At 40.9% G+C, this 26,713-nt stretch overlaps 1 protein-coding gene across 1 annotated transcript in view; it reads left to right on the top strand.

Moving 5' to 3' along the window:
* The window catches only part of LVRN (laeverin), a 98,557-nt gene that overhangs the window by 46,173 nt on the left and 25,671 nt on the right, over positions 1-26,713 (top strand). The window contains exons 8-14 of the mRNA XM_075596179.1: positions 4,956-5,021; positions 5,175-5,240; positions 13,865-14,034; positions 17,606-17,682; positions 20,892-21,028; positions 24,988-25,043; positions 26,614-26,713. The exon at positions 26,614-26,713 is cut by the window's right edge and continues 48 nt beyond it. Coding sequence (XP_075452294.1) covers positions 4,956-5,021; positions 5,175-5,240; positions 13,865-14,034; positions 17,606-17,682; positions 20,892-21,028; positions 24,988-25,043; positions 26,614-26,713 — 672 coding nt within the window. The remainder of the gene's footprint in view (positions 1-4,955; positions 5,022-5,174; positions 5,241-13,864; positions 14,035-17,605; positions 17,683-20,891; positions 21,029-24,987; positions 25,044-26,613) is intronic.

The following is a 26,713-nucleotide window of genomic DNA, read 5'->3' as shown; positions in this document are numbered from 1 at the left end:
AGGTATAACATCAGTATATACTATCAGAATACTGCAGAGCCTCACTAACTAACAAACACACACGTACATGTGCAGACCCCCACTGGGGTTAAGGATGGGGCATTCCACAGCAACCAGTGAGTCGCTTAAAAAAAAGGTATCGATAAGGACATAGCATAATACGTTTTAATAAAAATAAGTAGATAAAAAGTGGATGCACTCACAAACCTCTTGTTTTGTTTTGTTTTGTTCTGTGTGTTTGTTTGTTTTCTCCCACATATACCTGTTTGGGATGGTGAACTGAGCCTATGCGCTGGAGGACTTCCCCCTTTTTTATACAGTTGCTTTTGGAGGTGCTGAATCACCTCCCTGGACTTTAGCTGCAGGACACTTCAGACACTAATATTGGGTAAAAATATTGTATTTTATACATTATTTATTGTCGTGTACCTTGGTAGTTGGTTGGCGCTACTTCTCTTTTCTATATAAGACTCTGAAAGAAGAGCAACACGAGGCAAACCTTCGCCTACACCAGGAGCTCCTAGTGTTGGGAGAGAGAAATACCGCCCAGACTCGCAGGGCCCACAGGTAACTCACCAGGTAAAATCGCACCTAATTCAGAAAATGACGATTGACGATGATGTTGAGGCGTACCTGTCAATTTTCGAGCGCACCGCAGTACGCAAAGGGTGGCCAGCTGAGCAGTGGGCTGGAATAATTGCTCCCTTCCTAGTGGGTGACTCACAAAAAGCCTATTATGACTTGGAGCCAGAGCAAGCTAAAAACTATGACACCCTGAAGGCTGAGATTATGGCACGGTTAGGGGTCATCCTCGCGGTTCGGGCCCAATGGTTCCACTCCTGGTATTACAATATGGAGAAGACTCCCCGCTCTCAACTCTATGACCTTATACACTCTGCAAGGAAGTGTCTCCAGCCTGAAGTATGTACCAGAGCAAGCACCGGGAAGAGGTGAAGGCCCTGAGAGGGGACTTGCAGGATTAAACTGAAGAACTGCAGACCCAGATTGCTGAACGCAAGATACAGCTTGCTGAGAGGAAGGAGGTGTCCGTCCGTCAGGTGGCCGACCTGACATTGCGCTATGAGACCGAGATGGTTGATGCCCGCAAGCTTCTGGACCACACGGCCAATGAGAGGTCCCAGCTACAACGGGAGCTGGTCATAGTGCCGGAGGAGCTCGAGGCTCTGAAGACTGAGCGGGATGCTATGTTGACTCTATAGCTGCCCAGCTACACTCCCCCAATAAAAAATGAGATTGTAAAGGCTGAACTATCGGAACAAGCGTTAACTAAGCCTTCACCTAAGCAACAACCGAAGGTATAAAGGAGACTGAACACAAGAGGAAAAAGGTGGAGGTGGATCTTCATGAACTGAGGCCCAGAAGGACTAGTAATGCCCCGAAGGAAAATGTCTTCAACTAGAATGCAAAGAAAAATAAGAGATAGATGTCAGAAATCTCTGAGAAAGAGGCTGGTGGACAGGAATAGTGCATGTACCACGTCACAGTACAATGTTAACCTGGGGTTGTGGATATGTGATACCATCACTTTCCTCTAGGTGCTGAAATAGGGCAGCTATGGGACTTTCCAATGCACAGAGAGTTAATCTCCCTAGAGAAGCCAGCAGCAGCTACAAACTAAAAGAGCAGGCTGGACTGCTGATTGAATAAGTAAGTGTTTTAAGGCAGACACAGAGATCTGCCATTGAGAGAGTGACTGCTGTTCCCAGAGAAGAAAAGAGTTCTCCCAAGCTGTGGAAGCTGGCACAGCCCCTAGAACCGCTGGATGGAGGTCGCGGAGCCTGCTGGGACTGCCTGGGTTGTTAAGCCCAGGAAGAAGAAGGAAGGGCGAGAGACCGGGCTGAAGCAGGGAGAGATTCAGGGGAGAGATTCTCTGAGCTCTCTTGGGGCTGAACTCCCCTAGGAAGAAAGGACGCAAGACCATGCTGAAGCGGGGATGTCTGTTCCAAATCCTGGAGATAAGCGAAATACTTTATTGCTGAGACTTTATATGTTCAGCTATAGTAGTACCTGTTTTGGAGTGGTAACCAGCTTAGCTGTCCATCCACGTAGTAAGGGTTGAAGCTGACTGTGTAGTTAGTCTCCTAAGAGGAGTAGGAGTTTATTTTATGATTTCATTTTGACTTAAAGGGATGGTGGGCCTGTTAGTGTATTATTTATCCCTGTAAATAAACCCCACATAGAGAAATACTAAGTTTCCTGCCTTAATCTGGGACTAAAAGATGCTACAACGTGGTGTGGACATCACAGTATGTGTATGTGTATATGTATGTGTGTGTGTGTATATGTACGTGTATATGTATGTATGTATGTATGTATGTATGTGTGTATGTATGTATGTATGTATGTATTTATGTATATATATATAACTTATGAGCGCATTCATATGTCTTAGGCAGGTCGCAACCCTGCCTTTCACCATTATCACCCAGCATACAGTGTTTCCACTGCAGCAAGGGATTCTGGGAAATGACATGCAAATGAGCACACCGTGTCACCTTTTGCCTAAAAAACCTTTGTTACATGGAGCCCATATAAGCTAATGCTCGCTGTTAACACAGCTTTTAAGCACAGCATGGGAATCAGATTCAAAGCCAGAGAAACCATTCACAGACATGTTTCAACCGTAATAGGTATCATCAGTGTGAAGTTGGTTGTACTGCTGGTTGCAGACCTGCCTAAGACATGTGAATGTGCTCACAAGTGATCTTTTTATTTGCTATATGCAATACAGTAGAGGTTTCTTGTTGCCTTTTATTTGAATTCTATGGTTTTACATACATTATCAGGACAATAACAATCTTCTGTTCCTTAGCAGGTCTTAAAATTAGGTAAATACAACCACAGATGAACAACATCACATGACATATTACACCGTGTCATGATTTATTTAACAAAAATAAAGCCAAAATGGAGAAGCCATGTGTGAAAAATGTTTTTATTTTAAAAATGACAACGCGCACGAGAGCTGACAGCTGCAGAGAGAAGAGCACGTGGACACAGCCCTATGAAGTGAGGAGAGAGCGGAGAGAGCTGACATCTGCAAAGAGGAGAGAGATCTAGATGCTGGTGACATTTTAACATGATCCCGGTTATAACGCGGTCTCGGGGTTGTGGACTCCAAGGACCGCCTTATAACGGGGTTCAACTGTATGTAAAACCATAGAATTCAAAGAGGGTGTACTTTTTTTTCACACAACTGTGTATATATATATATATATATATATATATATATATATATATATATATATATATATATATATATATAAGATTTTTAACCCAAAATACCAAACAAACAACAGCACTCAATGTAAAATGCATAGAAAAAACCTGTATTAAGGCAGTACACAAGCACACTTAGTCCAACGTTTCGGTCCAGAAATGACCTTCTTCAGGGGGTGCACTTTTCTATTTATCTCTATAGAACATGCACCGAACCATATTTGTGCTATGAACAATAATGTAGGTGCTAATCCCATAAGGTAATAATAGGAAATACGATACCGTTGTCTAGACGAAATCACACAAGCAGCAATCAATTGTTAGGTCAAAAAAGAGTATATTGTGAAACAAAGACACAGAACCAACGTTTCGGTCCGCAAACACAGAAACACAGAAAGAAGAGAACAGCTGCACTCCTAGTGTAATAAAGTATAACAATTTTATGGGACTGGACAAGTAAAAAATGCACACTCACAAACAAAGCTTGAATATGAGCAGTTATGAGAAATGATCAAACTCCGACTCTGCAAAAGGATCCTCGTGGCTTCATCTGTTGTCGGATGCACCACGCTCCCCGCAACCGGATCTGAACCTGCACGCCTCCAATTTCAGCTCCCCCGGCTACAGCAACTCCTCCACTATGTAGCCCGGCTCTCGTTCAGTACACACTGTTACTTGCGGCAAGAGTCCTCTGCTAGTCCTTTGCTGAGTCAGTTTTAGTATCCGCTCCAAAGCTTCTGTTTAGTGATATGGCACTTCACTGACTCTCAATGGCACCCTACGTGTTTCGTCAGGATGACTTCATCAGGAGTTGACATCACTAATCACTGCATACTGTTTATAGGCTACCAACTATTTGCACATAATTAGTTAATAGAGTAATGGGATTGGCATGATTGCCACAATGTTAACATTCACACATTAAAAACTGGATATATAATTATAACTTACCGAGAACAACATAGATAAATAGATGTAAATGATACGCTTGTTATTGCTCTGCTCAGCCTACTGTAATACCCAGAATGTATCCCGCTGATTAATCTGTAGATATTCGTCTCCCCATATAGATGCATAAAACGAATGAAGAGTATACAGTATGTAGTGTAACATTTTTTATTATGACAAAAATGCCCAAATACTGTTTGGCATTACACTGACATTTGAAAGTCTCTTAATAGTATCAGAGCTTTGTGTGAGGTGCACCTCGAGGCTTCTTGCTAAAGACACTGTAGGTGTCTGCACTCTGGCCTTGCACAAACTCACAACTTCCTTGGCCAGCGCATTTTGTCGATAGGATAGTCAATTTCTTCAGGAGTCTTTGCTTAGGCCAATGTATTTTTCTATATATACACGTTTTTATTGATAAATGTAGATAATAGTACAAAATATATACTGATAATACAGAAACTGATCATTTATACATGATCTCTCTTCCCCTTTTGTCTCCTATAAGTACTCCCCAAAATGCACATGGCGCTAGTGGAGCATTGACACAGAGTTAAAATGCACTGGGCTTGGACCAAGCTCCAGTTTGTGACCCTTGACACATATCCCCCACAGTTCTTATTGCAAGAGTAAATCTTGAACAAATCACCCATTTTAGACATTTGAACCTACCGCACCTTAGGTCAATATTATTTGATGTGAATGCCAATTTCTGAATATTTAAAATCTGCCTAAATAATTCATCTCCATACTTTTTTGTTCCTTAGGGGGCTGCTTTTGTCCGAATGGTATCCAGCTTCATGACTGAGAGACTGTTCTACAAAGGGATCAGTGTGAGTTAAGAAAAAATTTCCTGGATTTACTAATCAAATTTGTCAATTTAAAATTAGGACGTAGCAGGGCCTAATATTTGATTAATTGATGCAAAATATATCTCTTTTGTTACCTCCTAAAGAATAATGAACCTTCCATTTGTTTCATCACAGTCATACTTGAAGACATTTTCATTCTCAAATGCCGACCAGGATGATCTATGGAATCATTTACAAATGGTACTTTTTTTTACATGTTTTTTCATCTCTACAGCATGTTTAAAATGTTCATTTTTACTAGTTCTAAATTTAATTTACTAACCTTTTCTAAACCTCGTTTTTCTAATCAAAGTGAGGGTTTGTTGGGCAGTTGTTCAATGCAACCTATCGAGATTTCACATTTATTCAGAACAGCTCCTGGAGGTACATTGTAGTTTCTTAATTAAGTTAACGTCAGTGTATCATAGAGCCAAGCTTTTGAAGAATTTTAAAGCCAACAGAGGGGATTATAGTTACGTAGCAGTTCTTTCTTATTTTTTATTATCCATTTGTGTTTGTGAATGATGTACATTTGGGTGGTGAGGTTCCCTGTACAGTATGGGTCATTTTTCCACACACTGACATAATCCCTTATGCTGGCAGACAAGAAATGTGCTATGGCAAAGAGAGATACCCGGGCGCTACCCAAACTGGGATGTATAGGGGAAATCACTCGTTCTTTTCTGAACATCACAACCTTATAAATCCTACAAGGTTCCCATCTGCTTCGTGGTCTCTTCCTGTGACTCAAAAACCCCAAAAGGATCTATCCAGGATCCTTAGAAATACAGAAATGAAAGAGAAAAAGGGGGGAGCACAGGTTGAGGTATACAAAATGGTAACAAATTATTCAGCTCAGGAGTGTAAGTTCCCAGACCAATAAACGTAGGGACAGTGGAGTGTGTAATAACATAAACACTTACACGGCCTTGTGTAAATGCTGTCACATCAAGGTTTCTTTTCTTCCTTCCTTCTGGATTTTCCTGGTGCGAAATTTATTTTCTTCAGATCTTGATAATGATTTCTTCAGATGTCCGGCAAACGTTGAATGCGAAGTTCCCCTGCAAATAAATGGACGACAAAAAATGTTTAGCAACAATACAGATATAAAGATCAAGGATTGATTCCAAATGGTAAAGGGAATATATCAAAAGCAGAAAGAATGCTGCAAACACTCACACGGGCAGATGTGAGTGCGATCTTGAGGGAGGTATCTCTATGCTCTCCGTATAAGAATGATGTCAATATAAAAGACACTCTGTATAAGAGCTAAAGGCCGTTCCGCTGCCATTTCCTTGGTTCAGTCCTGAGGAATCTGATGGCTCTCTCACAGGCAAGTTAATCTGGGCCCCAGTGCCACACCACACCCGTGGCTAGCACACAGGGGTTAAACTTAACAGCCAGGCGGCTATCAGGACTCAAGTTTAACCCCTGTGTGCTAGCCACGGGTGTGGTGTGGCACTGGGGCCTGGATTAACTTATCCACTCCTTAAGGACGTGCAAGGTCTTTAGGGAAAAGTATCCCCAGCACCATCTACGCCAGTGCCTGTGAGAGAGCCATCAGATTCCTCAGGACTGAACCAAGGAAATGGCAGCGGAACGGCCTTTAACTCTTATACAGAGTGTCTTTTATATTGACATCATTCTTATACGGAGAGCATAGAGATACCTCCCTCAAGATCGCACTCACATCTGCCCGTGTGAGTGTTTGCAGCATTCTTTCTGCTTTTGATATATTCCCTTTGCCATTTGGAATCAATCCTTGATCTTTATATCTGTATTGTTCCTAAACATTTTTTGTCGTCCATTTATTTGCAGGGGAACTTCGCATTCGACGTTTGCCGGACATCTGAAGAAATCATTATCAAGATCTGAAGAAAAGAAATTTCGCACCAGGAAAATCCAGAAGAAAGGAAGAAAAGAAAAGTAACCTTGATGTGACAGCATTTACACAAGGCCGTGTAAGTGTTTATGTTATTACACACTCCACTGTCCCTACGTTTATTGGTCTGGGAACTTACACTCCTGAGCTGAATAATTTGTTACCATTTTGTATACCTCAACCTGTGCTCCCCCCTTTTTCTCTTTCATTCAAGAAATGTGCTATGTCTGCTAGGCTTACCTCACAATACGAAATTAATAGGGTGATCCTAACTTTGTTCTCCATCATTATTATTTTAGAATAATGTACCTGCTAATTTATGGGCTCTTTGTTATTAATTTAAAGCTACATGTATATGATTTTTTAGATACTCCCTAACATAGTAGATAAAAGGATCAATTTTTTTTTTCTGGTTGACTAAACCACATTGACTAATCTATTCATAGACCCAAACATTTTTTATGAAGTCTTCCAGTAGTATCATGTGCTGGTTATGAAATCTACTTTCTACCAGGTCTGCGGATTCATCTGAGACATGAGAATGTGCTCACAAGTGATATTTTTATTTGCTGTACTTTCTACCTGCAATTTCCCCTATAGCAGAAATAGAGGTACCACCTGTAATAGGTGTCAAAAATGTGCAAAGGGACTTGATTTGTAATAGGCTTCTATTTTGAAGCAAGTACTAATGCTGTATTTGCCCAATTATGGGGCGACCCAGAATATAAGGCAACCCCCTAATTTTATAAGTAGCGGGAAAGAAAACGTTTTACACACACGCAGTGTATACACACACACACACGCACACATATATAGTCAAAATACAAAAGGCGCAAATCAGAGACAACAGGTGGTTAAATGTCTAACACCTGTGGGATATATACGTAGAATATCCTTATAAGAATCCAGGACGAGATATGATCTATAAAAGCGAAAAATGCCAATATTGCATTGCAGAAAGTGTGTGGCAACTGAAGAAATCTTTTTAAAGGAATTCAGATCCCTTTGTGCAAACATAATATTCCTGCAATGCTCCAAAATTCTAAAGCAGACTTCACTAGTAGTCATGCCAACGTAAATCAAATTACACGGACATGTGAGGCAATAAATGACCCCTTTCGAGCGACAGTTCATGAATTGATAAATCTTAAACTGTTTACTACCTGTACTATCTGAAAACACAGCTGTCTGATGCACGTGTTTACAGGCTGAACAGCCACTACATTTATAGAATCCATTCCGTTGAAAGGAAGATAAAAAAGTGGGATTCACATGTGAAATGTAGTGACTGTGAACCAGTTTATCTTTAAGGTTCGGGGATCTCCTACTAGTCAGTTCTACTTTGGGCCCCAAAAGTGTCTTTAAATCAGGATCCATCATTAGAACTGGTCAATGTTGCTGCAAAATACTCCTACTGTAAGTTGTGACCACTGTTGATTAAAGGTCCCTATAAACCTAATTTTATTAGGAGTATCAATGTTCTTATTGTTAGATTTAAGCAACGAACTTCTGCTCATGTTTTTACTGCGCTCATAACCTCGCTTTATAGCGCCTTGGCCATAGCCCCTACATTTGAATTTCCACTGCTCTAGCTTCAAATAATATGTCACTAGAGCAGTTACGGTTTAAACCAATGAATTCACTAATGGGGACTCCCATAATTTGGAATTTGGGGACTCCCATAATTTGGAATTTGGGATGGGAGCAAGTAGCATGCAAGATAGAATTGGTTGCCGTATACTTTCTAAAGATGTCTGTACTCAGATTGCCTGTAGTGTCAAGACTAATATGCAGATCCAAGAAATCAATAGATGCGGAACTGCACTTAAATGTAAAGCTTGATATTAAGGTTGTTGTGGTTGAGCACATCGACGAAGTCCCCAAACCCCTCCGCAGTGCCCTGCCAGAGGATGAGGATATCGTCGATGTACACTGGCGACACACTTTATTAGAGCATGGCTAGTCCCACGAATTCGGGTATACCCGGGTGTATTGAGGTTTGTGACTGTTTTCTGCCCGAGTGCATTGAGTTATTTTCTAAGCAGGGATTGAAGCATTTTATTCCCGCTGGCTGCAATACTGCACAGTATATATATATATACTGCATTAAAATTCATGAATTTATGCCATCTGGTAGACACGCGAAGCATTGCAGCCTATTAAATCCTAATCATTATCATTTAACAGATCAGCCGCCCATCAGCCAGGCATGAACCCAGGCTGGGAAGGCAAATGCAACGGGGCTTGTCAGAGGTGAGGAGCGGCGCATTCCAGGTATCTGCCAGGTACATACCGGGTATTTGCTCGAATAAAGTGTGTCGGTGCAGTATCTCAACCACAACAACACCTGGTCTGTCATATCCCTGTTAGTCTCAGTAAAATCTACCTCTCGTTCCCACCAACCTAAAAATAGGTTGGCGTACGAGGGAGCACAAGTGGCTCCCATGGCAGTACCTCTTTGTTGTACATAAAATTTATTTTTGAAAACAAACTAATTATGTGTTAAAATAAAGGTCAATAACTCCATGAGCAAGTCGATTAATTCAGTTAGATATGTTTATACAGTATATATATATATATATATATATATATACACACACACACACACACACACACACACTGTGTCTCTGTCTGTCTGTCTCTGTCGGGTTGAGCTTCCTATCACAAGCAACGTGGCTGCTTCAGGCCTCCAAGGTGGAGCTTCCTCCCTTTTACCCTCCTACCTCAAACATCCGACTGCTGATTGGCTCGCAAAGTGGGCGGGCCCTCTTATAAGGCGAGTATGTTCTTTTCAATTTAACTTTATTGAAAAAAACGTCACCTTATAATCGGGCAAAACTGATATACAGTGTATGTAATAAAAATATAATAAGAGTCCTGTACGGCTGCCACTCATTTAGAAAGAAAAAGAACGCTGTGACGTTTGAAACACGTTGGATGGGTCTCTTGTCACATTAAAGTGCCCTTTTAATTATTTTTTCGTTTTGGGTCCTTCCTGCTCCGTTTTTGCTGGTGCGCTTTTTGGTCTCCCTTTTCCTGTATTGCATAATTGTAGCTGCACAGCCTGCCTACCACCAGGATGTGAGTATTGCTATTTTCAGGGGAACCTGCCGATGAGACTGAGGGTGAGTGGGCTTGTACCATCTACCACCTGTCTTCAGGAGGATAGTACCCATACTATTGCACATTAAGTACTATATTATTTTTATTAGTACCCTGGTTTAGTGGTTTGGCTTATTTTATTAATTGTACCTGCATTTGAGCGCTTTAGCCTCTTTCTACATAGCCACTGCTTCCTACCTGGAAACTTTGTTCCCTTGTTTATCGGCCAAGCTTCCTCTCTTTGCATCTTCAAGACAGACCTGAAAACTCACCCTTTCAAATGAACTAGTCCAAACGTTTATTGGCAAAACTATACTAGCTGCTATGTGCCTCTATGATACGGTATGCTCTATAAATTAATGCATTTACATGCACTATTTGTGTAAATCTCCCAGAACATAGCTTATATTGTAAGCATGTAAAAACAGGGATTCCTGTCTAACAGCGTTTGCTTTTCCCTATTTTGTACCCTATTTCCGATATCTCTATTCTCTATCCTTAAAGTGCTTCATATTCTGTATAATTGGTGCAATATAAATACAAATATACATGTTGTATGTACAAAACAATTATAGCTCTTAGCTAATCAGTAGTCTTTGTTTTTAATAAAGTTGTGATAGTGTCAATTGGGGCAGTATCACAATTTAATAAATAACCCCCTTAGAAATAAACAAGTTGAAATCTTAATCTTTATCCACCAATACAATGTGAGGAACTAGCTATTGGTGATTCTAGCTGGTGATCATAGTGTTCTTGCGTCTTAATTGTCTAATAATACATTACCAATACAACATTGATGGCAACATATTTCCTAATTGCACAATAATCACGATGTGTGAGTACCAGTTTTGGAACCTACCTAGTAAGGATCTTTGCCAGATAAAGACCCAACGAAATGAAGCAAGAAGCATCTTGGATAGGGGCTATTTGTGAGTGTGTGTGTGTGTGTGTGTGTGTGTGTGTGTAAGGCTGTGTTTGTGTTTGTGAGTGTGAGTGAGTGAGTGAGTGTGTGTGGCTGTGTGTGTATTGTGTGTGTTTGTGAGTGTGTGTATGGCTCTGTGTGAGTGTGTGTGTGTGTGTGTGTGTGTGTGTGTGTGTATGGCTGTGTGTGTAATGTGTGAGTGTGAGTGTGAGAGTGTGTGTGTAATGTGTGTTTGTGAGTGTGTGTGTGTGGTTGTGATCTGTGTGCATTTACCTCTGCTGAGGGTGCTTCAATCTCAAAAAAATTTGTCTCCCCAAGAGCCGAGCTTGGGAGAGCGCACGGGCCCGTGCACGAGTGTGCGCCGTGTGAACAGGGACATCAGAATTTACATTGTAAGAAGGAACCTCGGCAAGCACCGCGCGCTCAGCGCCAGCGGGGACGCAGCCTTAGGAGCACAGATTAGGAGTGGTCAATTTACACCACATGTGCTTCACATCATTTTAACTACTTTCTTGAGTTGTGGTTGCATTCAAGATATATTAAAATATTCCTACTGTAAGTACATAAGTTCAATTTTAGTTAGTGGATACAAAATAAGTAATGTAACACCCCTATCCCCCCTTAAGGGAGATCTGTAGGTTACTATAATGTTATGGTGCTGTGGTGCTCACCTGCTGGCTCTCAGGAGGACTGAGTCTCTGCAATGGTGTGGGGAGTAGGACAACAGGACAGGTTTTTAGGATGATGCAGCGCCTCCATCTTGCAGGGCTCTGCCAGGGGCAGGGATCCCTCCCCACAGGAACACATTAGAATAACTGTAGTCCAGGCCAGGAACAGTACAACTTCTTTGATTGATGGACGAGCTCATATTTTAGCCTTCTCATGCAAGAGAGGTGCAGTCACATAGATATTCAAAGGACATACCCCTCACAGCTTGCATCCTTTCAATGATCAGAGCTCTGCTCGCAGGACCATTTCCCTGGTCTAGGCCTCCCAGGAGCTTGAGGCCCCTGGGCTAGTCTTTACCCTCACCCCCTGATGTGGTGAGGTAGAACCGTACTTACTCCCTAAGGAGCAGGCTACACTGGGGAGATCACAACTAAATTTGATAGTCATCTTTTATACCAAAGGTGTGTCCCACTCCTTAGCCCCTGTGATAGGACAGCACAACTGAAGTGAGCCACTCCCCCCACCCCCTCCCCCCCCAGGCCGTAAATATATAGCCTGGAGCAGTGGACTACAGTAATTATGCTGCTTGTCCATTTGCAGTTGTTTTCCATCTTCTAAATATAACATAGCCTTCCGGCAGTTACTTTGTTTCCCTGGGCCTTTCCTCTGTCAGTCCTGTTAGTGCAGGCAGTGGAAAGGTTGCTTCCTTCTTTAGGCCTGTGTGTGTGTATTCCAGCCTTGAATGTTGTATCAATATTCAAGGGCGGGCCTAGCAACTTCTGAGGATGTCAATCGGAGGGGTGGATATTGGTTGGAACGCCCCCTGTAGTGTGTGGGCCAATCTGTATCCGGCTCTGGCTTGCTATGTGTCAGAGTTAGAGACACTCCCCAAAGATAATAAATTGTGACATCCTCCCAATTTAGAGAGTTTTGGAAAGAGTGTTCAAGGAAGAAGTTCTGTCAACACAGAGATAGAAAAGCCTCTCCCTCCCACCCATGAGGGGTTGGGAGGGAAGGGAATTATGCTGCCTAAGTCAGGGCTCTGATTTAGAGAGAAGGAAAGGAAGAAGCAGGGGATTATTTATTTATTTATATTTATAAAAATGTTTTACCAGGAAGTAATACATTGAGAGATACCTCTCGTTTTCAAGTATGTCCTGGGCACAGAGTTATAAAAAATACATGGTTACGATAAAAGAACAGGGTTATACAGGTAATTCATAGACATTTCATGGACAGATAAACTTGGAAAATTGGGTACAGGGGATAAAGGGCTTATGTGTTTCAGATAGAAATAAAGCAGCTTCAACATCACTTTAACATCAACTAACATCAGCGAACGGCAGCAAACGGCTCACGCCCTTTGGCTGCCCTTCGACTGCGCCAAAGGCTGTGCGCCTTTGGAGCAACGCAGATGTACGCTGGGTGGGTGAGGTTGAATCTGGTGCGTCTGTGAACAAAAAGATCTTTTCTTTGTCCCCTTGGCTCATTAACATTCCAGTGGGTGGGGTTGCCGATTCAACAAAGAACAAGCACATGTTAACCCTTAGCACGCTGGTCCTGTGCAGAAGGGAGCAGTTCTTGGGGGGACCTCATCAGGCTGTGCGCCTTTGGAGCAACGCAGATGTACGCTGGGTGGGTGAGGTTGAATCTGGTTGCTTCTGTGAACAAAAAGATATTTTCTTTGTCCCCTTGATGGATATGTGAGAACTGCTAATTATGCCCTGTGAGCTGACTGCCAAATAAACATCAGAAAAGACATGCTGTGTATTCCTGTCTCTGTTGAATGGAGGAGTGTCAGTAGGGGTCCATCCCCTGAATATCTACAGGGGATTCCTGCTGACTGGAGGTGTTGCACCAAGTGAGACCAAGGTAACCTGTCCTTCCTGTCCTGTTTCTCCCCACACCACCGCAGAGCGCTCAGCCCTCCTGTTACCTACAGGTCTGTACCAGCATCAGAGTAGCAGAAAAGAGCAGCCCCCCCCCCCCCAATCTCACTTAGGGGTGGGGGTAGATTGGCTACAGTATGTACAGCAGTTTTTTGTATTGGTGAATGAGTTAGTCAACGATCAAATACCAAGTACTGTCTCAATTTTCTTTGCTATGTCATTTTAGTCAAAAGTGCTACGTTGTTCACAGACTGTATCTGGAAAGCATCTCATATCCCTACTGTATTATTGTTTTCTTTTTCACCCAGATTACGTTTTCTGCAGTTTTTTGACATGACAATAACACAGACCTTTTTCTAAGGTTATAGATGATCAAGATGAAGTCCAGTTGCCAACATCATTAAAGCAAATAATGGACTCGTGGACTTGGCAAGAAGGAATTCCCCTGCTAACATTAAACACGTCTACTGGGGAAATGACTGAAGAGCAGTTCAAGATTGACAGAAGAGATAACAATACAGTTTATAACAAGTATGTTACCACCTATCCCTATAGGGCTTGTTCACTAATATTGATACCTTGATAACTGACTTATAGCCCAAAAGCACTTATAGCACTATAAATGTCCTTATTGTGCGATATTGCCTGTGTAGCTATTTACAAAACTCTGATAACAGTGCAATATTGCACTTTATATGGCTTTTTATAGTATTATAACTCTGGCAAAAAAAAATAAAGCCTTACAGTAAGCCAAAAAAAGCCAGAAATTGCATTTTTTGCCAGAAACTGCTATTCACTAAGCAGTGATAAGCATATCGTACTATTAAAACTTGCAATATTTTGGCACCCGCTGAAGGTCCCCGGGTGTTCCCATGGGCCCCTGCATCTCTGGGGGCCCCACAGGCAAGGCCGCCAAGAGGGGGGGACAGCCGGAGCTGGTGTCCCGGGGCCGCTGGCTGGGGGGGCCCGGCGGCCGGCACTGCAGATTTCCCCCGACCTTTGCCAGGCCCTGCTGCCGGTCGCCGGCTCTCAGCTGCCTGCAGGACCTTTCCTCTCTCTGTCTCATACCGCCGAGTTTCCACTGCCGGTGCCCAACGAGGCTCTGACATCAGTGCGCCGGAAGTAAGCTTGAACCAGCTTCCGGCGCGCTGCGCGCTGACGTCAGAGCCCCAGCGTGCGCCGGCAATGGAAGCTCGTCGGCGTGGGACAGACAGTGGAAAGGTCCTGCAAGCAACTGAGATTGGGAGTCATGCTCAGGGCGTGTAATAAACAGATCTGCGTTGTAGGAGGTCGCGCTTTAACAGGGTTGAGCTGTATGTATTGAGTTTCTTTATATGTATTTGGGTGGGGGGGGGGGGGGGGGGGGGGGGGGGGGGTGTGTGTGTGTGTGTGTGTGTGTGTGTGTGTGTGTGTGTGTGTGTGTGTGTGTGTGTGTGTGTGTGTGTGTGTGTGTGTGTGTGTGTGTGTGTGTGTGTGTGTGTGTGTGTGTATACATTTTAAGTTATGGTGGGTGAAAAAGGCGACAGGAAACCTCCACCATTAGCATATAGCCAATAAAGAATATCACTTGTGAGCACATTCACATGTCTCAGACAGGTCTGCAACCCTGCCTTTCAACCATTATCACCTCCCATACAGTGCTCCCGCTTCAGCAAGGGATTCTGGGAGATGACATGCAAATGAGCACACAATGTGTCACCTTTTGCCTGGAATATCCATTCACATGGAGCCCATTTAAGCTGATGTATCGCCGTTCACACAGCTTTTAAACACAGCATGGGACTAGCAAAGCAAGTTTAAACCACTCACAGACATGTTTCAACCTTGATGGGTATCATCAGTGCAAGGTTGGTATAAACTTGCATTGAAATATTTCTAGGCTGGGTAGGTTTACCATTACATTTTAAGTTATGGTGGGTGAAAAAGGCGACAGAAAACCTCCACCGTTAACATATAGCCAATAAAGAATATCACTTGTGAGCACATTCACATGTCTCAGACAGGTCTGCAACCCTGCCTTTCAACCATTATCACCTCCCATACAGTGCTCCCGCTTCAGCAAGGGATTCTGGGAGATGACATGCAAATGAGCACACAATGTGTCACCTTTTGCCTGGAATATCCATTCACATGGAGCCCATTTAAGCTGATGTATCGCCGTTCACACAGCTTTTAAACACAGCATGGGACTAGCAAAGCAAGTTTAAACCACTCACAGACATGTTTCAACCTTGATGGGTATCATCAGTGGAAGGTTGGTATAAACTTGCATTGAAATATTTCTAGGCTGGGTAGGTTTACCATTACATTTTAAGTTATGGTGGGTGAAAAAGGCGACAGAAAACCTCCACCGTTAACATATAGCCAATAAAGAATATCACTTGTGAACACATTCACATGTCTCAGACAGGTCTGCAACCCTGCCTTTCAACCATTATCACCTCGCATACAGTGCTCCCACTGCAGCAAGGGATTCTGGGAGATGACATGCAAATGAGCACACAATGTGTCACCTTTTGCCTGGAATATCCATTCACATGGAGCCCATTTAAGCTGATGTATCGCCATTCACACAGCTTTTAAAAGGTGACAAGGGGGGGGGGGGTCCAGTCCGAATTGTAGTCCTGGGCCCTGGGAAATCTGTCTGCGGCCCTGCCCGCGGGTCCCCGTACCTTTTGAAAAATAAAAAAAAGTAGTATGATCTTGCATTTTTTGACCGCACTTTTAAAAAATTGTGTTTTGACTTGGTGAATACCGTTTTGCCACACGTTTTTAAGTGCAGTAAAACAATGCAAAGTCGCTCGGCAATGCACTGAGTTTATAGAGGTTTAGGGAAAAGGCCCCATAGAATAGGCAGGTTTCATGCAGACATATTTACTCATGATAAAAAGATTGCTTTAATCCTCCATGATCATTAGTTTATACATTATCTCATACAACACATTAATGTTCAAACGTTTTCATTTTATTACTGTGCCCTACATGCAAACTCAGACGACATAAAATAAATAATTTATCTGCATGTTCCGTTTTCAAATTTTTTTCTATTACCCACTGTATCCATAATTTGAGTTTTTTTAACCCATTCACATTGTAAAGCAGTAACACTTACAGTATTACCACCACTATGTGCTGAGCACTACTCTCAATCATTTCTTACTTACAAAGTATAATAGTGTGAGTATATAGGCATTAGTGTCAATCAATTCAATAATCCAAAAACCTTGCACTACTGTGCCAAATACATAAGTGTATATCACATATAGTCCAAGTAAACTGCCTAAAAGGTCCACAGATTTTATTTAAAATCAGAAATACAATAGCCCCGAAACAATGACTTGTCAGGCATTATGGATCATAGCAAAATTGATCAATTTAATCAAACCCGATGCTGGCAGACTTATCAGTCAGTGTCTCGTTTCTATCCTGAAGTGTTTTCATCCTGTAGAGGTCACGTCGAATGATTACATGTAAAGATGAACGACAAGAAAGGGCAGTGTAACACCTCAGGGGATATAATCACATTTGTAAAAATGAATTTGGAAATATTAAAATGTGTTGATTGAACTAGTAATGGTACTAGTAACACTTGGGCACTTTTTGATACATGGCAGAAATGGCAATAATATACAATTTTCTATCCTGAGAAAACCATAAAAACATAAAAAGTGGGTCTGCATACAAACAGAAAATGACTAAACACCAACCTGAACATATCATATGTGCTATATGAATGCCTCAGCGACTGTGTAACTATTTGTGCATTTGCTATACTAACCATGATAATCCTCACAGTTACTTCACACACACTACGGGACTGATTCTATATGTGCCGAGGCAGCAATCAGCCACTTCGGCAAATAAAGAATCAGCCTCCATCACTGTTGGATCACATGTACTCCTTTAACAGGAACAGTCTAGAATTCCAGAATATAAATTCACACACAATACCACTGCCAGATACTTGGATAAAGTAGTATTTTCCTTAGAGCCAAATGATATACTGTATTACAATTCATGTTGAATGAAAATGTTGTACTTTTGTAATCTGTAACGTAGGTATTTAACTATAAAATACTCATATTAATTTTCTTTCTTTAAGTCATACGTGGATCGTTCCTGTTTCTTGGATAAAAAATGGGCTTGAGCAGCCAACAATTTGGCAAGTCAATAGGACCGGTAAGTAATAATATTACTTACAGATGTAGCAGACATTATTGCACTGTAATCACACGGTAAGGCACGAAATCACAATGCTGGCATCGTTTGCTCTCCACCAGTATGCTGTTTTTACTATGAAGAATAAATTACTCCTTTTTTTTTAATCAACTTTTGTTTAATCTGGGTATTTTTATGCTCCACGTGGGAGCATTTCCCAATTTGAAATATATTAAAGATTGCTGATACACATAGAATTGGTGAACCGCTCACCTAGTTTAAGATATGTCAGAGGTTATTCTTAAGAGCCGGTGCATATAGGGAAAGGTAATCAGAACTAGAACACAAAGAAGGGAGATAACAAATCTCCCGGAGATCCCTATTTACTGCACTCAGGATGCTGCCACATGATAGTGGGGCTAAATAGTCCCAGACATATTTGTCAAACAATTGTTGGGCACAAATTCCATATAGTAGCTGCTCCCATCACTGTAGGAGGACAGATACTAATAAAAGCCATAAATTGGCCCAAAAATAATACACCTATATATATATATATATATATATATATATATATATATATATATATATATATATATATAAATGTAAATACAACTGTATGCTCATCTGCATGTCTTAGGCAGGCCTGCAACCCCGCCTTTCCCCATTATCACCCAGCACACAGCACTTCACTGCAGCAAGGGATTCTGGGAAGTGACATGCAAATGAGCACACAGTGCCACTTTTTGCTTCAAAAACCATTTTTAACATGGTTCCCTATAGGCTTAAGCTTGCTGCATGGTCACAGCTTTGAGCACAGCCAGGGTTAAGGTGCATACCCAGAAAACCACCCACAGACAGCTGTTTCGACCTTAATGGGTCTCATCAGTGTGGGGTAGATTAACTGGGTATGCAGTATATATATATATATACATATACATATACAATGAATATGAACAGCTATATATACATATTCATTGCTATATATATATATATATATATATATATATATAGCTGTTCATATTCATTGTATATGTATATGTATATATATATATATACTGCATACCCAGTTAATCTACCCCACACTGATGAGACCCATTAAGGTCGAAACAGCTGTCTGTGGGTGGTTTTCTGGGTATGCACCTTAACCCTGGCTGTGCTCAAAGCTGTGTATATATATATATAGCTGTTCATATTCATTGTTCCATCATAGATACTGAAGAACTAGAGTTCATTGTGGATATAACTATGATTATGAACAGCCAGACAGGTAACAAAGAAAGTGTTCCATTTATTACCAACTATAACTCTCAGGGTAATCAGATAAAATCTATACTAAATAAACATTGGGGAATACTCAATAGTGATCCTGTATTAGGCCTGTATTAGGCCCAATCATTACTGGGAAACCTAAGATAATTTTCGGAAGTCACAAAATGTTAAGAGCATACTGGCTCCTAGCGACGTCTTTATACCTAAAGATAAAACCAGTAATCCAACTTGGATCCCTGAAAAACTTAAAGGGAATTTCGCATGTGGCAAATGCTTGGCGTGTAAGCTCTCTAAGCTCATTTGAGCCATTATCTGGACTTTTATGGACTAAATATTCATCATAAGGTGCCCCTAACAGCTGCCGATTTTGCAGAATCTGTAATCTCGACTGTGTACTGCCGGAGTGTATGACGCGCTGTGCGTCACTCAATTGTTTGAGCCAATCAGTGTGCGGGAATCCCCCCTCCCCGGTCCGCGACGGAGGAGTGCTCAGAGAAACAGCACTCAGCCAAAACACCTGGGGATCCGACGAGGAGACGGATAGGGGAGCTCCCGGCGGTGTGAGGCTATTCAAGATCTTAAGCGATACTAAAGAGCCCGGTTTCCCCCCCTTCCTTCCTCTACGGATATGCAGACGAGGATGTGAGGTGATTTGTGGTGAAGAACTACAGCTTACCTGAGTGGTTCAGTAGAGGTTAACAACCCTGAAAAATCGGAGCAGTTAAATGAGAGTGATCAGCCTTTGCAGGATCCATGCAGCAGCGGTGGGAGCACCTGGTCCATACTGGTTAATATACCTACATGCCCATTATTATTATTATTATTTCTGTACGTGCATACATTACCTTTTTGTAAATATTTTTTACTTTAAATACTACACTATGAGGGTCTTGCGCTTTCTTCTTTTTTAGCATCCTGAGTGCAGTTAATAGGGATTTTGGGGAGAGATTGCTGATATCGCCTGCTTTGATCCTGAAATTGTTTAGGATCTGTTCTTTTGTTAATACATATTTTATATTAGCAAATTTCCCAGATATCTTTCATTTTTTTTTATATAGCAGCATAGATTAACCTATTTGGAGGTTAATGTGTTCTCTAGTAAATCGAGGGATGATCCTTGGATATTTGATTATGAAACTTTATTCAATGTTAGATTATTTGTATAATGTTTTACTTATAGACAAATCCGGCTTGCAAAATTGCAGACCCGGTGTAAAACATGTGTGTGAGGCCTCTTCCCTTCCTTGTAGCCGTACCTGGGGGGCGGTTACGGCGGCAGCTACACTAGAGTGAGCCCACCAGGGGGTCCTGACACCAAAGTTGAGTCCCACTGGAAGTCCGGCCTGGCTACCGTGATCGCCGCCTGGTTGGGCTCCCTCCATTGCCGCCACACCCGCTTTCACAGGTGGGGTCCCGGGGGGCAGAGGGCGGGACCTCAGTAATCAGTCACATGATGGCACCGCCAGTAACCCGGCCCTGCTTATAGATATTTTGACACTTTGGCTCTTGTTTATTATATTTTGGAAATGTTTTAGTGTTAATAGTTTTATTCACAATTTTATGAATATGTATATATTTTTTCCATTGTTCTTATTATAAGAATATTGTAACTTTAAGCGCAGTCGGTTGGATAATCTGCACTAGATCAGAGGCCGAGCCATAATTAGCCGTACTCCACTGCAGATTTCCTTACATTCACCTTTTTGTAGCTAACTCAGGTAAAATAACAGATGTTCCAGTTTTAGGAAACATCATTAGATAACATTATTTTTTACTGATTTAACAGACCTTAGTGACTTAGCATGCAAAGCTTTTTTTTTTTTTTTTTTTTTCACCAAGCAGGTTAAACAAACTTGCAATATTAAATATATTGCTGCAAAAGGTTATACAATTACTTAACAGCATACACTCAATGATCAATTAGTAGTTAATTCACGTTCTCATTTTCCCCTTTGTAGAAATGTTTACAGAAATGAGAACTGCATCACATGATGAGTGGATTCTTATAAATATCAATGTAACAGGATATTACAGAGCAAACTATGATGTAAACAACTGGAATCGCTTGGCTGAACAGCTTGAAAAAGACCCAAAGGTGAGCTTAGTTTTCATCTAATGTTGTAATATTTCTTTAAAAGTGTTTACCATTTGAAATATATTGACAGCCAAACACATTTATGGAAACGTAACAGTTTTTTTTAATGCACAGGAAAAGGAGGTAAAATGATGGTTTCAGATACATTCAAATATCTGTGCAATTTAGATACTGACTTTTCAAAACACTAGACAGCGGGAACATACAATATAGAAGACGTTGCAAAGGGCATTGTTGGCCTAAATTTACTAAGGGTTGATACATGGAAGAAAATCTACCTATTTACTAAACCCATATCACCAGCGGTAAAAATATATCATTACAATCCTATTTGTTCATAAATCATAAACATTTTAACTCAGCTATATCATGTATATATATAGATTTTTGTGTCTGTTTTAATACATTACTGAATGTAGACTTTTGACTGTAAACAAGAGATCCCCATTCACTAAGCAGGGGTATCATCAGAGCCTGGCCTCAGGTAAAGTGCCATTTACATCATTGGTGGTTAACGCGGACTTTAATGCAGATGCCCCTTATTGGAGCTGAGTGAATTCTGGCGTACGAGGTGCAGGTATACAATGTTTCTCTTGTGCCATAGAGCAACAAAATAGCAATTTGCACAACATTGTCCCAGTTATGAATTGTCACATTAATTCAGTCTTAAAATGCAATTCTTCATTACCTTGCGATTCTCTTGTAACTCTCAGATCTGAGACAAATTCCTGTTTTTAGTGATTCAGAGTCTGAATCTTTTCCCAGGCTTTGATTTAAAAAATGTTTTTGGGAAAATTCCAGACATTTTGTCGGGAAAGAACTTTTCAAGATTATCCAAAGAGAATTTCACAACATTTGGTGTAGTCATATGGGATTATTCATTGTTTATCCAATTTGTTTTGTGATCCGTCAGACTTTGAAATATAAGCTGAAATATGTTAAACAGCAGGAAAATGAAATATAATTGTTTACAAGACCATTTAAATACTGTAGTTTCTTCTACTTCTGCATCACACTATACTGTATTCTATACAGGGGTATACTTTAAGTGAAAGAATGTCAGGAGAAAGGCTTTGTAGATGGATTTTGAGATTGATAGGCTAAGTAAGCATGCAAACCAAAATATGTTTGCTATTTCATACCAAATATATTATTAACGCTATAGAGTTTCTGAATTCGCAGCAATCCATAAGGAAAAGATATGTGCAAATGTGCCAAAGCTCGAAATTTACGTAAATGCAAAAAAATCTTTGCAGCCAAAACATTGCGCAGTTTTGTTTTTTTCTATCATTTTTTACATTATTTAAATTATATAAACCTTCACAGCGTTCTTAAATTTGATTAAAAGTAAAACTTTTAAACATGGAATGCTACAAGTCTCAGAATGTATGCTGCTTCTAAGATATGTCACACCGCTGGTTTGAATTGCATCAATTTAGTTACTAGTATTAACTATTGTGAACACTGAATATTCCATCAGCTGTATGCTAAACATAAAACACTGGTAAAAGGGCTGGGAATTTCTTATATTCCTGTATTGAAGCTCTCAGGGAAAATGTATAATTAATCTAAGTTTGTAAGGATCTATAAAATGTATACTCTACTCTTTAAACATTACCTACTGTAGGAGCACCAGAATTGTAATCTGCTTTTTGAGTTAAATAGAAGTGGTCCACATGCATTCTGCTCTTTCAAATATGTTTTGGGAAGAAGTGAATAGGCCAGTGTTTTTCAACCAGAGTTGCTAGGACCCCTTGGATTCCCTGCAATTTTCAGGTAATTTGAAAATTGTACCAAATAAAGAAGAATTTACAATGCATCCGATCTCAGACACGCTATTAGAGAGTGTTGGGGTTCCTTACAATGCATCTGATCTCAGACACGCTATTAGAGAGTTACAGTATGAGGTTAAAGAATTAATTGGTAGAAGGGATTAAATTCTATAGGATCATCAGGTTCTGCCCGTCATGTTTCTCTCGTCATCAGTGATGTCATCATGGGGAGTAAATTGGTATAAATAGCCACACTATTCTAGAAGGAGTTCTAAGTTCAGATATTTCTAAGTGGAGTATGTACTGTAAACAGCGTAAGTGTTGTTAGTCTGCAGTGTGGACATGTCATCTCACCTTTATTATTTAGAAGTTTAGCAATGTGTTCTTTCAGAAGCATGTGCCTTTAGAAAGGATAAGGAGCTGTTGTGAAAGATGTAAAAAATATTACAGCACAAGTTCAGAAATATCAAGCGAATTTATTAACTACAAGTGCGCACAGGGAGAAAGCTTAGAAAAAGGTCTCTTATACGCAAATACAAATAACTATGCCCCTACATATGGGGTGACTTCTACGTCATGGAAAATAACCAAAAACCCTTATGCAAACTAAAATCTACAGTTTATACAAATTGACCTTTACACAACATGTTTTTTTTACTCTTTCACTGGAGCCTGTGTGTTACTGTAAGGAGACACAACAAAACAAGAAGTGCTTTCTCAACCACCAGTACCCTTGGTGCTTGTGACTGTTAGATTCTTTTAGCAGCTGTGTGGGTTGGCATCACTGAAAGCAAAAACTATCTCATGCTCACAGCTTTCATAACTGGAACAGACAAAATGGCTGACAGTGACAAACAAAATGGTTGCTTGTATCCTAGTGCCCCCGCCTTGGGACCCCCTATATCACACTCTCACACTTTTTTACTGTAAGAAGATATTGTCACAATGCTCGTCTCAGATCAGGAAGCGGACCCGCAGGGCTGAGGTAGGGATGCAAATTAACCGACCAGAGCCCAGGGACAGAGTCCTGTATGAGTATCCATAGACAGTAAGCAGGCAGGATGTCAGGGCTGGTGATTCCTAATGAAAAGGCTGTCCTCCAGAACAGGGAAGCCACAGGGATGGCTCACAACAAGGAAGGCTCAGCAGCAGGCTAGGCACAGCAACAGGGAAGGCTCATGAACAAGAAAGGCTCAGCTACTAGAACCCAAGGTGGCCAGGAACACAGGAAAGTCTCACAAACAAGGAAGGCTCAGTAACTAGAAACCAAGGTGGTCAGTAAAACATATAAAATGCTCAGGCAGGCGCTGGAAGTCAGTGGCTTCTATTTAAGGCCTTGAACAGGTGCAGCCAATATAGCAGGCTGGCAGTGATCAAAATGTTCACAGCAGCCAGGTAAGGGCGGGTTCCAGCCAAAGCCTGGACTGGAACCCTTAAGATATATGGAGGAGGAATGAGACATATTCCAAAGGGTTCCTAGCTCAGGAACTTAAATATATACAGGACCATCCCCCACAGAGGCTCTGGTGCATTACTGATCCCAAAGATTACTTCTGGCCGCATCCTTTTCTACTGGCAGCAAGATAAGTACCTCCCATGGATAGGCCCGGACATCTAGAAGATGATTCCCCACTCCTCCTTTTTTTTAATCTGTTTTATATCTTCTCATCTATAGCTATATATTGTTATGTATTTCTGGACTGTGTTCAATAAAGACGCATCTGTTTTATAAAAGTTCCTGGCGCCCATTACTATTTTTATTTTCATGCACGCCCAGCCCCCAACAACCCCTCACCATTTATTTGGCCTGAAAGACTGAGCATACATATTTTACAATATTCTTTCGGTGGGACCCTTGGATTCGGGAAAAAGTGTGTTACAATAAGATATACAATATATTTGTAAACATGTCAATGTGCATTACAGTATATAACCACATGTTTTGGTGAAAGAAAAACGTATTCAGAATCCTATTGTATCTTGTAGTTTTTTCTTTGCCAATGACATTGTGGGTAGCATGAGGCTCTGTTTACTACATCTGAGCTGGTCCTTGGCAATCTCTTGGTGAAGACCACGGTCATATAATGTATTTTTTCTACTATTCTGTATATAGTGTGTGTGATTTGTTTTATGTGGTGTTTTCTTTCCTTTCATTTGGTTCTCACTTCATGTTTATTACATTTGTAGGCTCTGCCAGTTGTTAACAGAGTGCAGTTGCTTGACGATGCGTTTACATTGACAAAGTGAGTACAAAATACAGTAGAAAGTAAATTAGTTAGTAGGAATGGACTGTTTGAAAGGTCAGAAGAATACAATGCCCAGAAAACATGCTTTAAAAAACTATACTTTACTGAAAAACAGCAAATATCTATCCATAAGCTCATGGAAAATTTAACATTATAAAAAAAAAAATTAAATACCACATTTTTGAATTATACACGGAAGTGTATTGAGCACTTGGAGACGCTGAAACGCTGCAGTACTTGTGGCAGGAGCTGTATGCAGTCATCTTGAACATCAGGTGCACAGTATCACTGTCGGACCCCTCCACTCCTGTACAGTAGATGACGCCCCTTACAGATTTCTCTCCAATGTTTGTGTTATTTTAGCATCCTGTAAGTGTATTTCCTAGGGACACTTTCTTTCTTTTTTAATAAATATTCCCATTTTTTATACAGTTACGTGCTATGGAGCTTGCGCTTCTTTGTGTTTTGTTTCTCTATATTTATATATATATACATACACTCTTCAAATATTTTGGCCAAAGTATTGAACTAAATCACCCATATTTATGATGGAATACATAGTAATGTACTAAATGATTTGTCAAGTTGGATTTAACATTGGGGCCTTTTGTCTCTTGCTTATATTATATTGTATTGTACAACATTGATTTCCAATCCTTTCCAGAGAATGTGTTTATTAAAAGCAGCAGTCCCAACTGCCCATTTATTGTTTGTTGATTTTTTTTTATACTCACTGCCCAATTGCCAACTGTGGGTATCAAAAATAAAAGGTGAATATAAAATATTTGTATGAACACATAAGATGTTTCAATTCTCACTTAGATGTGAGTAAATATCTGGCTCCAGTTGTTGTCCGTAAGTGGAAGGAGTTAGGCGGCGACCTGCAACGGACCAGAGGGTTGGGCGTGATGTCTCTGCTACCAAGATTTCACAATGCACCCCTGATGAAGTATCTATGGAGTACGAAACGTGTAGGGAATTCTGGGTAGCAGACGTCACTTCCGGCACTCCAGTCCATTGGAGTTCCCTACTTTTCAGGTTTCCGTGTATTCCCTTTGCAGGTCATCGCCTAACTCCTGGTCGATGGGACTCCTTCCACTTATGGACAACGACCGGCCAGCCTGTGTTTACTCACATCTAAGCGAGAATTTAATTGTCTATGTTTTAATACAAATCTTTTATATTCACCGTGCTGCGTTTTTTTCTTTTATTTTTGTGTTCAAGTTTGTGAGTGGGTGGGGGGGAAGGATCAGCCCCAAAAATGAAAAACTGCAAGAGGTTTTCTGGAACATTCCTCCACAATATACTGAGTCTGTTGGGATTTTCTTGCACAGAAGAGCCCCTTGTTTACTGCAACTGTGGGTACCCCTTTGTTCTGAAGAAATTTACCTTTTCATTTGCATATTTTTTTTATTCCCTTTCTCAGTCTTGATTTTTACATTTTACTGGCCCATGAAAAACTACCCTCATTGCAAACTGGAAGTCATTGGTGCCAAGACTAGCACCGTTCAGGTTCTGATTCTGAAAAAACAAACAAAAAACCTGTGCCTGCTTTTTTCTTTTGTAGAGCTGGCTACATAGAATATGAAACAGCTCTCAACTTAACGAAATACCTTGAGAAAGAAGAGGAAATCGTTGTGTGGTATACAGTACTGAAAAATATGATG

Source organism: Ascaphus truei, chromosome 1 (assembly GCF_040206685.1).
Source record: "Ascaphus truei isolate aAscTru1 chromosome 1, aAscTru1.hap1, whole genome shotgun sequence".
Lineage (NCBI taxonomy): Eukaryota > Metazoa > Chordata > Amphibia > Anura > Ascaphidae > Ascaphus > Ascaphus truei.
Note: the sequence above shows the minus strand (reverse complement) of the source record. Positions and strands in the feature narration are given on the sequence as shown.